General features: G+C 46.8%; 1 protein-coding gene across 1 annotated transcript in view; it reads left to right on the forward strand.

The window, feature by feature from the left end:
- Positions 1-14,836, forward strand: part of scu (hydroxysteroid 17-beta dehydrogenase 10) — a 39,394-nt gene extending 24,558 nt beyond the window's left edge. Inside the window, exons 4-5 of the mRNA XM_075694862.1 lie at positions 13,116-13,353; positions 14,554-14,836. Coding sequence (XP_075550977.1) covers positions 13,116-13,353; positions 14,554-14,744 — 429 coding nt within the window. The 3' untranslated portion in view covers positions 14,745-14,836. The remainder of the gene's footprint in view (positions 1-13,115; positions 13,354-14,553) is intronic.
- Positions 14,837-14,892: the final 56 nt, after the last annotated feature.

Below are 14,892 nucleotides of genomic sequence, written 5' to 3' on the forward strand. Positions count from 1 at the left end.
TTTTACGGAAGCCGTGTTGAGAAGGATGAAAGAAATTAATAGAGTCGAGAAAGTTCATTATGCAAGAATAGATTACATGTTCCATGATTTTGCATGGCACACTTGTTAAAGAGATGGGGCGATAATTAAGGGGCGATTCTTTGTTACCTGATTTGAAGACCGGAACGACCTTCCCCACCTTCCAATCGCTGGGTATGCTACCTGTGGAGAGTGATTGTGTGAACAGTAATGATAAGTACTCAGAAGAAGCATGACGTATGTTTTTTAAGAGTTTGCTGGTGATTTCGTCAGTACCTGCAGAAGATGACATCTTAATATTTTCAATGATACCGGCGATGCCGTGTGCAGCGAATGTGACTGGTGGCATGAGCGATCTTGGTTGGGAAGTTGGGACAAATGTTGGCATATCAGTTTCGTTTGTGAAGACAGATGAAAATGCAGTGTTAAATATATTTGCACACTCAACGTCGCTCACTTCCTCGCCATCCGTGTCGGTAAGTGTGATGATAGGCGCATAATCAGGGTTTAGAACTTGCCAGAACTTTCTGGGATTATTGCTTAGGATCTTCGGCAGGTCAGTATGAAAAAATGCATGTTTGGCATTAGAAATGGACCGCAAATACGTTGACTCGGCCTCGTAGTATTTATTCCATGCGCATTCGCTTGGGTTTAGTTTTGCTGCACGGAAAAGTCGTTTTTTCTTGTTCTCGAGCATTTTTAAGGACTTTGTGAACCATGGTTTATTATGATTGGCACGAAATGTAATGGTGGGAATGAATTTGGATGTTAGTTCTGCAAGCTTGGTTTTAAAAGTAAGCCAGTTGTCCTCAATTGATCGGTCATGAAAATCTCTTTCGAATTCTGGAAAAAAAGCAAGCAATTGGTTGTTCATTTCATTGTAATTGCCTTTGTCATAAAGGCGAATTGTTTTGTGGAACGTTTGGCGCGATTCCGCGATGAAGGTGAAAGTAGCATGTATAATTTTGTGGTCGCTAACTTCGCGGAGATAAGTAAGATTCGCTAAACTTTCAGGGTGATTAGTTAGTATAAGGTCCAAGATGTTTGACGAATCACGTACGACGCGTGTAGGTTCTTTTACTAATTGGGTGAGATTAAAATTTAGACAGACGTCAAGGAAGTTAGTTATTTCTTCATTGCGCTCAATGTCCAGTGGTCGCTGGTCGTTTCGAAGTGGCGGTGAGTATGTGGAAAAGCCGCAAAGCCCAAGGCACCGGTATGGGCACTGGTGGGACAGGTGGTCAGCTTCACCACAGTGGAAGCACAGAGGTCGGCGATCGACTGTGCGCCACTGCGTGTCACTTGATGTAGTGGACCATTTGCTCCAGATGATGGGCAACTGGAGCGGCATGAGCAAAGGGCGGCAGCGTGTATCCAGCTTCGCAGTACGATATCGGCTGCGCTGACTGAAGTGACACTGTAGGAGGAGCACAAATGAACAGCAGCGGAGAGGAAGCAGGGTGCCTTAAAGGGAAGCTGAAACGGTTTTCAATTTCCATGAATTGCTGGGATTGGGAAGACCAGACCTAATAATTTACGGTTCCGAATTTTTTTTTCTTCATTTTGTTAATATAAGGGGCGGAAATAGCTTTCTAAATCACCCCCGCAGACACGCCCCCATCGCTTCCCGGAGCGCCGGGTGAGGTGGTTGCCAGAGGAGAGAACCGGCAAGAGTGACGTCATTCGCGGGGACCGAGCTGCCGGACCGACGTGCTGGCATGTGATGGCATGCCTCTTTCCGTCCTGCGCTTTACTGAACGACACTACGAGAGATCTGCCGCCGCCGCTGCTCACGTTTTTTTTCTTTTGCGATTTTCGTAAACTGTTCTTTCCTTCTGTGCTGCGTGAGTGCCTACAGCCAAGGACGCCCAACATGCCCTCGTTCTGGCACCATTCGGCTGCGTGAACACAGGCGGGCGAGACGATGTGGTGTTTCACAGGTTCCCGAAGGACAAGAAGCTTGCAGCGCAGTGTGTCCGTGCGGTGAGGAGAGATAAGTTCGTGCCGACGAAATCAACTGTGCTGTGCTCGGACCATTTCCGTGATAGCCGGATAGCCTTACGACAAATGTGGAAACGCGTTGTTGCTAGCGTTGCCATACTCCGTTTCATACATCAGGTGCAACGCTGTGGAGGCTTGAGATACTTCTTGCAGTGGCTGCGTTCGCACTTAGAAAAAGTTCGGTGTTGCTTGACCCGATTTTTGAGAAAATTTTCCATATGTAAGCTCAGTTCTGAATGAAAAAAAAAAAAATTACCCATAGAAACAATCCGTGTACTTATACGGCTGCTAACACATTCTTCTAAATCAATTTTCTTTTCGGCATTTTTTAATTGCAGCCCGTCGCGGCAGCTTCACGTCCATGCTCACGCGAAAAAATGCTGCTGGCACACTGCGAAGCATAGACGGAAACGCGCGCAGTAATAAATTTTGGTGACCGGACTTCGTGCGTAGCTTCCACAGCGTTGCACCTGAGGTATGAAATGGAGTATAGGCTTGCCTAGTGACATTCAACGTACGGTTGCAGTTATCGTGTTTACCACAAGGCGGTGCTAAAACTGCCTAATATCTTTATGTCAACGCTAGCATGGAGCACGCATACCGATTCTTGATCGAGCCACAATCGCAAAGTCGTTGAACTATAGTATGAATATTGCACAATACCTCTGGCCACTTCTGGATGTGTATGATAAGCAACTTCCATGACTGTACCTCGCAGCACTACATGTGCGCATTTTGAAACGTGGCACTTATGTTCGCGATCGTGTATCAACACTAAAAAAACCATGGGACTTTAGACAAGCAGCGGCAAGGTGCTTGACATCGCGGAATTGCACCCATGTTTACAATCTAATGAGAAGTTAGTGCTTTGGCATTCTTCCAGCAGCAAGTTCCCAGTGACACTTTTGCGCATTTTTTCTCCTGTCATTGGAACGTGCAGCTAGATGGAAAAAAAAACATACGTACCAGCTAAGATTTCCATCGCGCGAGAAGGTGCGCAGCTCGCTCTCGCTGTTGGCACACTCAACATCGTCGTTGCCGCCATCGTTTTCCATATCGGCTGTCGGTTCGAACATGTACGGCGAAAATACAAGCTGTCCGAGACAACGAGAACGTTCCATAATGCTTACAACTCAGCTATGAAGCCAGAACAGAACAGCGTGCTACGCTCTGAAACAGCGGCGCCAATCACGGGCAACAGCGGCGTTCGCGCGATGCCCTGAGGCGCTGGTGTGCGTTTTCTTGAAAAAACAGCCGCTTGCGTTTGTTTCCGCCCTTTTTGAACCAGATATTCGTGTTCAGGGGACTCAAAACTGTAGAATGCCGCAGAGAACTCATTTTTTTTCGAAAAGTGTTTCAGCTTCCCTTTAAGGCTTACGCGCAGGTCGCTCGGAAGTATTCAGTAGGCCCAGCTGCAGCATTGTCAGGGGACAAAGTATCACAGAGGGCCTGGTGCAGCTCGTCCTTGATGAGGCTTGTAAGGGAGCTTACCGTAGGGTGCGATGTTGGTGTGACGCCAGCCTTTTGCAACTCTTCACGCACTACAGAGCGGATGAGCTCTCACAGACAGTCACTCTGGCTTCCGATGGTTGTGAAAATGTCAGCAGCAGACATGCTGTTCACTTGCCGCTCATACAGGTTGGACCGATGCAGAAGCATCTTGTCCATGGTCACAGCCTTGGACAAGAACTCCACAACCGTTCTTGGAGGGCTCTGCACAAGACCAGCAAATAGCTGCTCCTTGACCCCGCGCATCAGATGACGTAACTTCTTCTCCTCCATCATTCCTGGGTCAGCACGTCTGAAGAGGCGGGCCATGTCTTTGATGTATGTGGTCACAGCTTGTTCCGCTTGTTCGTGGTGATCAGCACTGGTGTAGGTCTCCAGGAGCCAATGACAAAATTCGTGCCGTGCTCCTCACGGTTCCAAAACCATGGGCGCGCGCCGTCCTCTCGGTAGAAGTAGACATGTCTCAGTTTTGCCACGTCGTCCCAATGGTTCAAGGTGGCCACGTGCTTGAAGTCGACCATCTAGTCTTTGACGTCTTCAAACACTGCACCATGGAACGTCATCGGGACCCGTGGGCTCTCAAGTGTACACCAATTCAACATCGACCGCTCCGTACCGGTTGGGGCAGGTTGAGCGGAAGCGCTGGTCATACCAGTTGAACTGGTGGGGAACCATAGCGTTGACAACTTGTGAGGCTAGTCCTTTGATCCTGTGGCTGGCCCGATGCACGTGAGTGTTGACTGGCACTGGATTCATAGTGCAGATCCTTGGAGCAGTTTGCAACATCTGTGAGGGCTATCCAGCACCTCCACCAGTTTGTCACGAGCTTTCAGAAGTCTTCTTGGGGGTTTAATAAACCGTAGAGCAGCTGGCTCCTGGAAAATGCATCCATCGGGGTTGGCTCGCGAGCAGGGAAGAGAAGTCCAGTCGTCTTTGTTCTTTTTGGGCTCGACCCACTCTTGCTCTCGACCCACTACCTACATGTGGCAATATGGTGACAAGTTATGAACTGATGGGTTGATGGGCGGAATGGTTAATTTTGGGGCTTTCACTATAATGATTTTTCAGAATAAAGAATAATTTACCGCAGCACCCTGAAGTTCGTTATGTCGAGATTTCACTGTACTGGCATCCACTACGCAACAACGATGCAATAATGACAGCATGACAACGACAGCATGACACCGACATAATAGGCCTCTTTGATTTTCCACTTCTGGCTGCCTGAGGGGCGAGAACACAGCACACACAAAGCTACAAGCCCCCCCCCTCCCTCTCTACAGCAGATCGCTTTCAAGAGAAAGCCTGCGTGCGGTGCAAGAGGTGCAGCGGTGGCGTAGAGGTAGAGTATCCGCCTCACATGCAAGACGACCATGGTTCGAATCCCGGTGTCACGCAATTTTCCACTGGACTAAAAAAAAAATCTGCGTGTTCATAAAATTGCCTAAACAGGCCTGGGGTACAGCCTGATCCTGGTGACCAGAACCGGTAACGCACTCCCTCACCAGAGCAGGATTGGCCACCTTGGTGCAGTACTTGGCCATGACCTCCTATATGAATACAACAATCAAACCCGGCCTTCAGTCCCCAGCGGCTGCGAAGCAACTGACCACGGTGGCGGTCAGACCTGTGACGCAACAGAGGGTGCCAAGAATACCTGGGTCCGAACAGGCCGCCATTGGAATCTGAACCTGGCAACATTTAACGCTAGAACGTTATCTAGTGAGGTGATTCTAGCAGTGCTATTGGAGGAATCAGAGGGCAGTAAATGGGATATAATAGGGCTCAGTGAGATTAGGAGGACAAAAGAAGCACATACAGTGCTAAAAAGCGGGCACGTCCTGTGCTACCGGTGCTTAGCGGAGAGACGAGAACTAGGAGTCGGATTCCTGATCAATAAGGATATAGCTGGTAACATACAGGAATTCTATAGCATTAACGAGAGGGTGGCAGGTCTTGTGAAACTTAATAAGAGGTGCAAATTGAAGGTCGCACAGGTATACGCCCCTACATCCAGTCATGATGACCAAGAAGTCGAAAGCTTCTGTGAAGACATGGAATCGGCGATGGGTAAAGTGAAAGCAAAATACACTATATTGATGGGCGACTTCAATGCCAGGGTAGGCAAGAAGCAGGCTGGAGACAAGTCAGTGGGGAAATATGGCATAGGCCCTAGGAATAGCAGGGGAGAGTTATTAGTAGAGTTTGCAGAACAGAATAATATGCAGATAATGAATACCTTCTTCCGCAAGCGGGATAGCCGAAAGTGGACGGGGAGGAGCCCGAATGGCGAGACTAGAAATGACATAGACTTTATACTCTGCGCTAACCCTGGCATCATGCAAGATATGGACGTGCTCGGCAAAGTGCGCTGCAGTGGCCATAGGATGGTAAGAACTCGAATTAGCCTAGACTTGAGGAGGGAACGGAAGAAACTGGCACATAAGAAGCCGAATAATGAGTTAGCGGTAAGTGGGAAAATAGAGATATTCCAGATCAAGCTACAGAACAGGTATTCGGCTTTAACTCAGGAAGAGGGCCTTAGTGTTGAAGCAATGAACAACAATCTTATGGGCACCATTAAGGAGGGTGCAATAGAAGTCGATGGTAACTCCGTTAGACAGGATACCAGTAAGCTATCACAGGAGACGAAAGATCTGAACAAGAAATGCCAATGTTTGAAAGCCTCTAACCCTACAGCTAGAATAGAACTGGCAGAACTTTCCAAGTTAATCAACAAGCATAAGACAGCTGACATAAGGAAGTATAATATGGATAGAATTGAGCATGCTCTCAGGAACGGAGGAACCTTTCTTCCTAAAAGCAGTGAAGAAGAAACTAGGAATAGGCAAGAATCAGATGTATGCGTTAAGAGACAAAGCTGGCAATATCATTACTAATATGGATGAGATAGTCCTATAGAGATTTATACAGTACCAGTGGCACCCACGACGATAATGGAAGAGAGAATAGTCTAGAGCAATTTGAAATCCCACAAGTAACGCCGGAAGCAGTAAAGAAAGCCTTGGGAGCTATGCAAAGAGGGAAGGCAGCTGGGGATGATCAGGTAACAGCAGATTTGTAGGATGGTGGGCAGATTGTTCTAGAAAAACTGGCCGCAATGCCTCATGACCTCAAGCGTACCGGAATCTTGGAAGAACGCTAACATAATCCTAATCCATAAGAAAGGGGACGCCAAGGACTTGAAAAATTATAGACCGATCAGCTTACTGTCCGTTGTCTACAAAGTATTTACTAAGGTAATCGCAAATAGAATCAGGAACACCTTAGACTTCTGTCAACCAAAGGACCAGGCAGGATTCCAGAAAGGCTACTCAACAATAGACCATATTCACACTATCAATCAGGTGATAGAGAAATGTGCGGAATATAACCAATGCTTATATATAGCTTTCATTGATTATGAGAAAGTGTTTGATTCAGTCGAAACCTCAGCAGTCATGGAGGCATTATGGAATCAGGGTGTAGACGAGCCGTATGTAAAAATACTGAAAGATATCTATAGCGACTCCACAGCCACCGTAGTCCTCCATAAAGAAAGCAACAAAATCCCAATAAAGAAGGCCATCAGGCTGGGAGATACGATCTCTCCAATGCTATTCACAGCGTGTTTACAGGAGGTATTCAGAGACATGGATTGGGAAGAATTGGTAATAATAGTTAATGGAGAATACCTTAGTAACTTGCAATTCGCTGATGATATTGCCTTGCTTAGTAACTCAGGGGACCAATTGCAATGCATGCTCATTGACCTGGAGAGGCAAAGCAGAAGGGTGGTTCTAAAAAATTAATCTGCAGAAAACTAAAGTAATGTTTAACAGCCTCAGAAGAGAACAGCAGTTTACGATAGGTAGTGAGGCACAGGAAGTAGTAAGGGAATACATCTACTTAGGACAGGTAGTGACCGCGGATCCGGATCATGAGACCGAAATAATCAGAAGAATAAGAATGGGCTGGGGTGCGTTTGGCAAGCATTCTCAGATCATGAACAGCAGGTTGCCATTATCCCTCAAGAGAAAAGTGTATAATAGCTGTGTATTACCAGTACTCACGGACGGGGCAGAAACCTGGAGGCTTACGAAAAGGGTTCTACTTAAATTGAAGGATGACGCAACAAGCTATAGAAAGAAGAATGATGGGTGTAACGTTAAGAGATAAGAAAAAAGCAGATTGGGTGAGGGAACAAACGCAAGTTAATGACATCTTAGTTGAAATCAAGAAAAAGAAATGGGGGCATAGGTAGGACATGCAATGAGGAGGGAAGATAACGGATTGTCATTAAGGGTTACGGACTGGATTCCAAGGGAAGGGAAGTGTAGCAGTGGGCGGCAGAAAGTTAGGTGGGCGGATGAGATTAAGAAGTTTGCAGGGACAACATGGCCACAATTAGTACATGACCGGGGCAGTTGGAGAAGTATGGGAGAGGCCTTTGCCCTGCAGTGGGCGTTACCAATCTGATGATGATGATGATGACTGTGTGCGGTGCACCATATGCAGTTTCTGCCGAAGTACAATGGCCTCCTCTCTTCGCTCGCCCTGGTGCCATGTGCGCAACAGAAGACGGCATGCTTCCTCCCCACTTTCCTCCCTTGAGCAGTGCTCATCGGCTCACCCTCGCATGCTTTCACTCATACATGTGGCATACAGTGCGCAGCGACGGTGTTATTGCCCTTGGACTTGATATGGAAAATCACAGGAACGGTGACAACAATGGCAAAAATGCACCTGGAGTGTCCATATATTTGCTATCGCAATAAAAGCAGTGCCCAGCATCTAGGAAACAGTGCAAGAACAGCAGAGAAATAGGGCAGCATGCAACAGTGTGCCGCCTGTCAGGACAACAAGCCAGTGCTTGAGAGCAGTTACAAGCATGTGGAAGAGTGTAGCACACACAAAAGAGGTCTTCCTAGGTGAACTCCTAGACACTGATAACCGGGAGACAAGGTACGTTGTTGCACTCGTGGAAGGGTGCTCGCTGCATTTCAATATCGACATAGGGGCAGATATCATGGTCATCCCCGCCTCGCAGTATGAGTGAGCTGGTGCCTGCAGACAAGAAACTCTTTGGTCCAGGAAGAGAACCCATCAAGACGAAGGGAATGTTTGATGCGAGAATCATTTGGCAAGGAAGCTTAACATGTCAACGCATTTTTGTAGCACAAGGACTGCAAACAGCACTTCTGGGACGATCAGCCATACAATCTCTTGGTGTCCTTGCACAGTTCTAGGCAGTTGAAGCTGGAACATAAAGCCAAACATGTCTCCTCAGGAGAGACTCCAGTCCCGCACACTGTTCAGTGGTGTAGGTGAGTTGAGAGCAATTTAGAAGGTGACGCTGCAGCCAAATGCCACGCCATATGCAGCTGCTGTATCTCGAAGGGTTCTGGTTTTGCTGCTGCCGATAGTCAAAAAAGGAGCTTGAAAGGATGAAAAAGCTGGGAGTGATTAGACAAGTTGGAACATGCAATACTGTGGTGTGCACCAACAGTAACAGCACAGAAACAAAACGACAAGATGAAGATCTGCATCAACTACACACTACTCAACCAGCAAGTGATTCGCGAGCAAGTAGTTACGCTGACAGTCGAAGAGAACTTGGCCAGGCTGGCTGATGCAAGACTGTTGAAGGCAGGTGTCACTTGTGCCAGTCACAAGATTTGACTACTTTTGTGACACCGTTTAGGAGGTTCCATTTCCTGCGTCTACCCTTCAGCATTGCAACAGCAACAAAATTCTTCCAGAGGGAAATGGTGCGGGTTTTGGAGAACTGCATGGACAAGCTTGTCACCAAGAAGACATCATTGTGTTTGAATGGGATCAGGCAGACCATGATGTCAAGTTGGCAGCTGTACTTCAGCACCTGAACGATGCAAAAATGACTGTGAACCCATGGAACTGTGAATTAGGGAAAATGAGAGTTGAAGTTCCTAGGACACCTCTGGGACAAAGAGAGCATCATTGCATAATACACTTGGAGAAGACTGAAGCTGTCAGGAAGATGTCACTGTTCGAGAACGCGATTGAACTGAGATTGTTTCTGGGCATGGTGAATCAGTTGGCTGAGTTTCTCCCGGGACTTGGCTGAAAAAACAAAACCACCGAGGGAGCTGCTTCTCAGCGAGTGTTGGCACAAAGCCCAACAAGGTCAAGGCAGGCTTGGCAACCACGGCAGTCCTTAGAAGCCCCCGACTATATCAGAATAGATGTCATCATACGGCATAGGGGCCGTACTATTGCAAGCAGACGATGAAGGACAGCGTCATCTGGTGGCATATGCTTCCAGGGCATTGTCACCTACAGAACAAAAGTGTGCTCAGGTAGAGAAAGAGGCAGTAGCTGTGACATGGACATGCAAACACTTTAGAATGTGCATTCTAGATTTGCAATTTCACATTGAGACTGACCATAAACCACTAGTACCTTTTTCTTAACGCATTGATGGGATGACACCATGACTATAGCATTTCCTCATGTGTGTACTTGAGTTTGACTTTATGATCTCCCACATTCCTGGAAAGCATGTGCACACTGCTGACATGCTGTCACGAAAACACTTACAGTCCTCAGTTGAAGCCCTTGCATCAACAGGCAAAGAGTGTGAACACCTGACTATTAAGCAGTTTTCAGCCTCGGCTGAGATGCTCAAAAGAAATAGTGCAGCATTACAGAAGAATACTGCTGCTGCCACTCTGTTTATCATGCATTACTCAGTGACAAAGTGGCCCAAGTAAAGAGCACGTAGATATGCAAGTGTAGCTGAGGAACTTTCAACCATATAGGGACTTCTGCTCCAGGGATCGAGGCTCATCATTCCCCCATGTCTTTGCCAAAAAGTGCTATGACGACTTTACAGGGGACGCCAAGGCATCATCAGATGCCAGGCACAAGCACGAGGGTCTGCCTTGTGGCCTGGGCTCAGCCAAGATGTTGAGGTGTTGGTATGCAGATGCCCCACCTACAAGAAGCACTATCAAGTTCCAATGTAGCACTTTTTCCAGACGCTCTCCCAGAATGCCCATGGGAAGTGGTTGGCACAGATTTATTCTATCAGCAACGAAAAAACTACATGATTGCCATTGACTACTACTCAAGGTTACTTGAGCTGGGAGAACTTGAGGCTACTCAAACAAAACATGCCGCCATATTTCTTGGCCATCTTTTCACTTGCTATGACACTCCAGGCGTGCTTCGATCAGATAATGGCCCGCAGTTCAGTTCTGCTGAATTCACACAGTTCTTTAGTAACGGGGGCATATAACATGTGACCTCAAGCCCACACTACGCACAAAGCAACGGGGGAGGCAGACAGGGCAGTCCAAATTGCCAAACACATCCTTCAGAAGTACACTGACATTGCTCAAGGCCTTTTAGCACAAGGGGCAGTGGAAGGCCCCGAAGGATGTCTACCGGCTGAGCTTTTAAAGGGCCAGAAGATAAAGACAAACGTGCAAACGATGCCCAAGCTGTTGAAGCCAACTTTAAATTAAATTAAGACACTGCCCTGTGTATAGATGGTGTAGCAAGACCCTGCGAGAAAGGGAGACAAGAAACTACAACGCTTGCCACATTTTACCATCACTGCTCACAGGTGCCATGATCCACATCAATCAAGGGACTCAACACCAAGGAACGATTCTTGAACTGGCACCTAAACCAAAGTTGTACACTGTGCAGACAGCGAATGGAAATGTGCACCCCACGAAACACCACCTCTGAGCTAAACCGCAGATAGGCCTGAAGCCAGGTGACACTGTAGATGCCAGACGCACCAGGTGCAGCAGTCGTTCAGTGAAGCCACCCATCATCTGAGCTTCTGAACAAGTTGCCAGCTCTTCCTCAAGAAAGGGAGGTGTTGTGCATGCGAGTTCTAGTTGAGCTCATGGTGCCACCGACTTGTGGCAGAGACTGAAAACAGAACATGTGTGCAACAGGTCAGCCAGACCAGCAGATTAGGACTGAACAAGGTCTGAAATAAATGCAAGCATCCTTCTTCTGTTCAGAGTCTGTGCTGCTGGTTCTTTTCCCATTGGCAACATGACGTTAACATGCACCCAATGCACAGTACATCGGTGTTTTTGCATTTCGTCTCCATCAGAATGTGGCTGCCGTGGCTGGGATTTCATCCCGCACCCTCGGGCTTAGCAACGACAAAGCCTCTACACCACTATGGCGGGTAATGGCACAGGTTTGATGATGATGATGACGAAGGTACGGGAATGAATGTAATGAAATGATGATGCCATCATGACGATGAAGGCATGTTTGTATTGGAGCTTATGTCTCTGCACTTACATATATCATCCGCTGCACTGTTTCACTGCAATTCGCACTATGTCTGATACTGGTTTGTGCTATTTGCAGGACTGGCCAATAGTGCAATACTGCAGCCAGCACCTGCAGAGTGGGGGAAAAGAAAGCTTTGAAAGAAACTTTCTGGTGTGAAATTTTCCTGTAATGGTGATGTCATTGATGCCATGACCCTCTTTATAGAACACCAACTTCCCTTTCTTTTTCTGCAGGGATCTAGTACTGATGGATTGTTGGGCCAAGTGTATTGTCATTTGAGCAAACAATGTTGAAATGTGTTCAGCTGTCTCTTTGTAGTTAAGGCAGAAAAGCTTATATTTGTTTATTTTGTTTATTTATTAACATCCCGAGGGTCCCAGGGCGTTACCCGATTGGGTGGGCACAAAGTGGCAATCAGTGGGTCATGTGTACTGAGTAACAGGCAAACTCAAAAACTTTTCTGAAATGTAGCGGTTTGAAAATAAGTGCAACGTTCACAGGTAACAGATTCCATTCTTTTGCTTTTTGTAAAAAGGAGTGCTGAAATGCTGCTGTGCAGGTTGTGAAGTGGCTATACAGTATTTGGGTGGCCATGACATAGGATACAATGAGATGGCCTCTTGAACTGCAAGTCTGGGACAAATGAATGGTAAATTGCGGAGAAAAAAAAAACGGTCACGTTGTCGATGCGTGAGGAGGGTGCTAAGCTGAATGTGTGCTTTTAATGCCAAGTAACTCAATAGAACACAAGTGGCTCGATTCTGCATGAACAAATTTCATATTTTTCTACCTGTCTTTTTTTTTTAGTGGGCGGAAGGAGGGAGGGAGGGCTAGGTTGTCTTGGACTGCGGGCTGGTTAAAACCAGTTTTTAGGAAATTAATTTCAGTTCTTTTCTTTTTATTTTAGTACGAGATGCTAAGCCCTATAATTATAGTTACAGTGACACATTTAGTTACAACCTCACTTGGCTGCGATTGTGAAGGTGAATAACCGAATTCTGTCGTAGGGAAAAAGAATGGCTTTAACCAGATAGATTCTGTTAAAATCAGAGAAGGTTCATAAAGGGCACACTGTAATTCACCTGAAAGTATTAGCATGAAGCCACAACTTGATCTCCCAGAAACGGAAGAAAAATGGCATCCTACAATACAGGGAACTTATTGCACATTTATTTGTGGAATAGAAGCACGACAACCATTAGTCCTTTGTGTGTACATGCTCCGTTGGAAGGAGGACAGTCAAGCTCTGTTGCCACCATTCGTTGCCACGCTGGGTGCAGGTGAACACGGTGGGGACGTTCAATGTGGTGCGGCTAGCAGTTGGCCTCATTGGCAAAAATGAGCCAGGCCCAGACGGTCTGCGAGGCGTCATCGTGAACACGGCCAGTGTGGCAGCATACGAGGGCCAGATTGGCCAGGTGGCCTACAGCGCATCCAAAGGGGGCATCGTGGGTATGACACTGCCATTGGCACGAGACCTGGCTCCCCAAGGCATCCGCTGCTGTGCCATTGCACCAGGCAAGGCTTTACTACATCTATGCAAGAGTTCGACACTTGTCAGTTTTGAAATTCTGTGAATAATGATGCTGTGAACAGCTTGCACAACACTTGGAGGTTCCTGCATGGCGGTAGCAAGTTTTCTGCCACCATAGGAACACCATTAAGGAAGTTGAGCAGGTAAATTGCACTTTTGGCATACTACCGGGATACCAGAACAGTGCCGAAAAACAGCAGCAACAGGAATGGAAAGCCACCACCATTTGCACACAGCGCAGACCATTCTAGCTGCAACTTGAGAAAAGTTAACAGTGTTTCTCGCAAAGCACAGTTGGGGAGTTTATAGATAACATCTTGAGTAGTGAAATAGAAACGATCAGGAAGGGAGGAGGGAGGGGAGAAGGGCTATCGATTAAGTCAAGCGATAGCTTAGTGTTGTAAACCTGCCGAGGTGTCTCGTTGTGTAGAATGAGATTGAGTGTGATGATAACAGAACGGCACAGATAACAGAACGGCGTGGGATTCTTTCTTGGCTTCTCTCATTTGTTCAGATCTCCGTTCCTGAGCTGCTTTTGTGGCGTCAATACTGCCAGTGAGCTTGATGCAGCAAAGATGAGTTTTGAACAGCTGAACTGAAAAAACAGACAAGGACGTCACTGTATTAACTCTCTACAGAGTTGTAGAAGTACAGCCTTGTCTGTCTTCCTTAACACTTTGTTCAAAACTCGCATTAGCTGTGAACCAACCACCTTAGTTAAATACTATGTTGGTGTGGCACTCTGAGGCCAAATCGTCTACTGAAAAACACTGGGGGAGGTTCTGCAATAAAGCTATTGCTCCAAATTTTAAGGGTGGTAGGCCAGCATCAGTATCTCAATATGTTGTGAAATATAATTTCAGAAAATGTAGTGTAATGTTCTATAAAAACTTGTCTGGTGGTGCATGGTCAAAATAAAATGAGCAATCACCGAAGGTTTAAATGTTTATTTCATTCAACCTTAGGCGAGTGCTCCTTTTATTTTGAGCATGATTTCAGAAAGCAAGTGATGTGTTCACTTGCTGCGTCAGTCATTTGGCAAAGTCATGCTATTTCGCACCGGCCATTGTTGGCGAGTTTCGGAGTCATGCGAGAGATCTTGCACCACACCACAAACATGTGCAAAAAATGTGGTATTGCAATTTACCTCGTGAAATGTGACGGGCTCGATTCTTGCTCGGCAGGCCTGTTTCAGACGCCGCTTCTGGAGTCGCTGCCTGAGAAAGTGCGCACGTTCCTGGCCGAGACTATTCCATTCCCCAAGCGTTTGGGAGACCCCGACGAGTATGCTCACCTTGTGCAGACCATTGTGGAGAACCCTTTGCTAAACGGAGAGGTAATACGTCTCGACGGTGCGCTCCGCATGGTGAGCTAGGCATCTTATGAGGAGGCTGGTAATTCAATCAGCACAGTCCTTGCAGAACTCCCAAGTTGTTTTAATAAAGGTGAATGCTTGTTTTCAAAATATGACTGTATTGCCCTGCATGGAGTCACTAAAATGTGTGCTTGACTTAATTAGTTTT

Source organism: Dermacentor variabilis, chromosome 6 (genome assembly GCF_050947875.1).
Source record: "Dermacentor variabilis isolate Ectoservices chromosome 6, ASM5094787v1, whole genome shotgun sequence".
Taxonomy (NCBI): Eukaryota; Metazoa; Arthropoda; class Arachnida; order Ixodida; family Ixodidae; genus Dermacentor; species Dermacentor variabilis.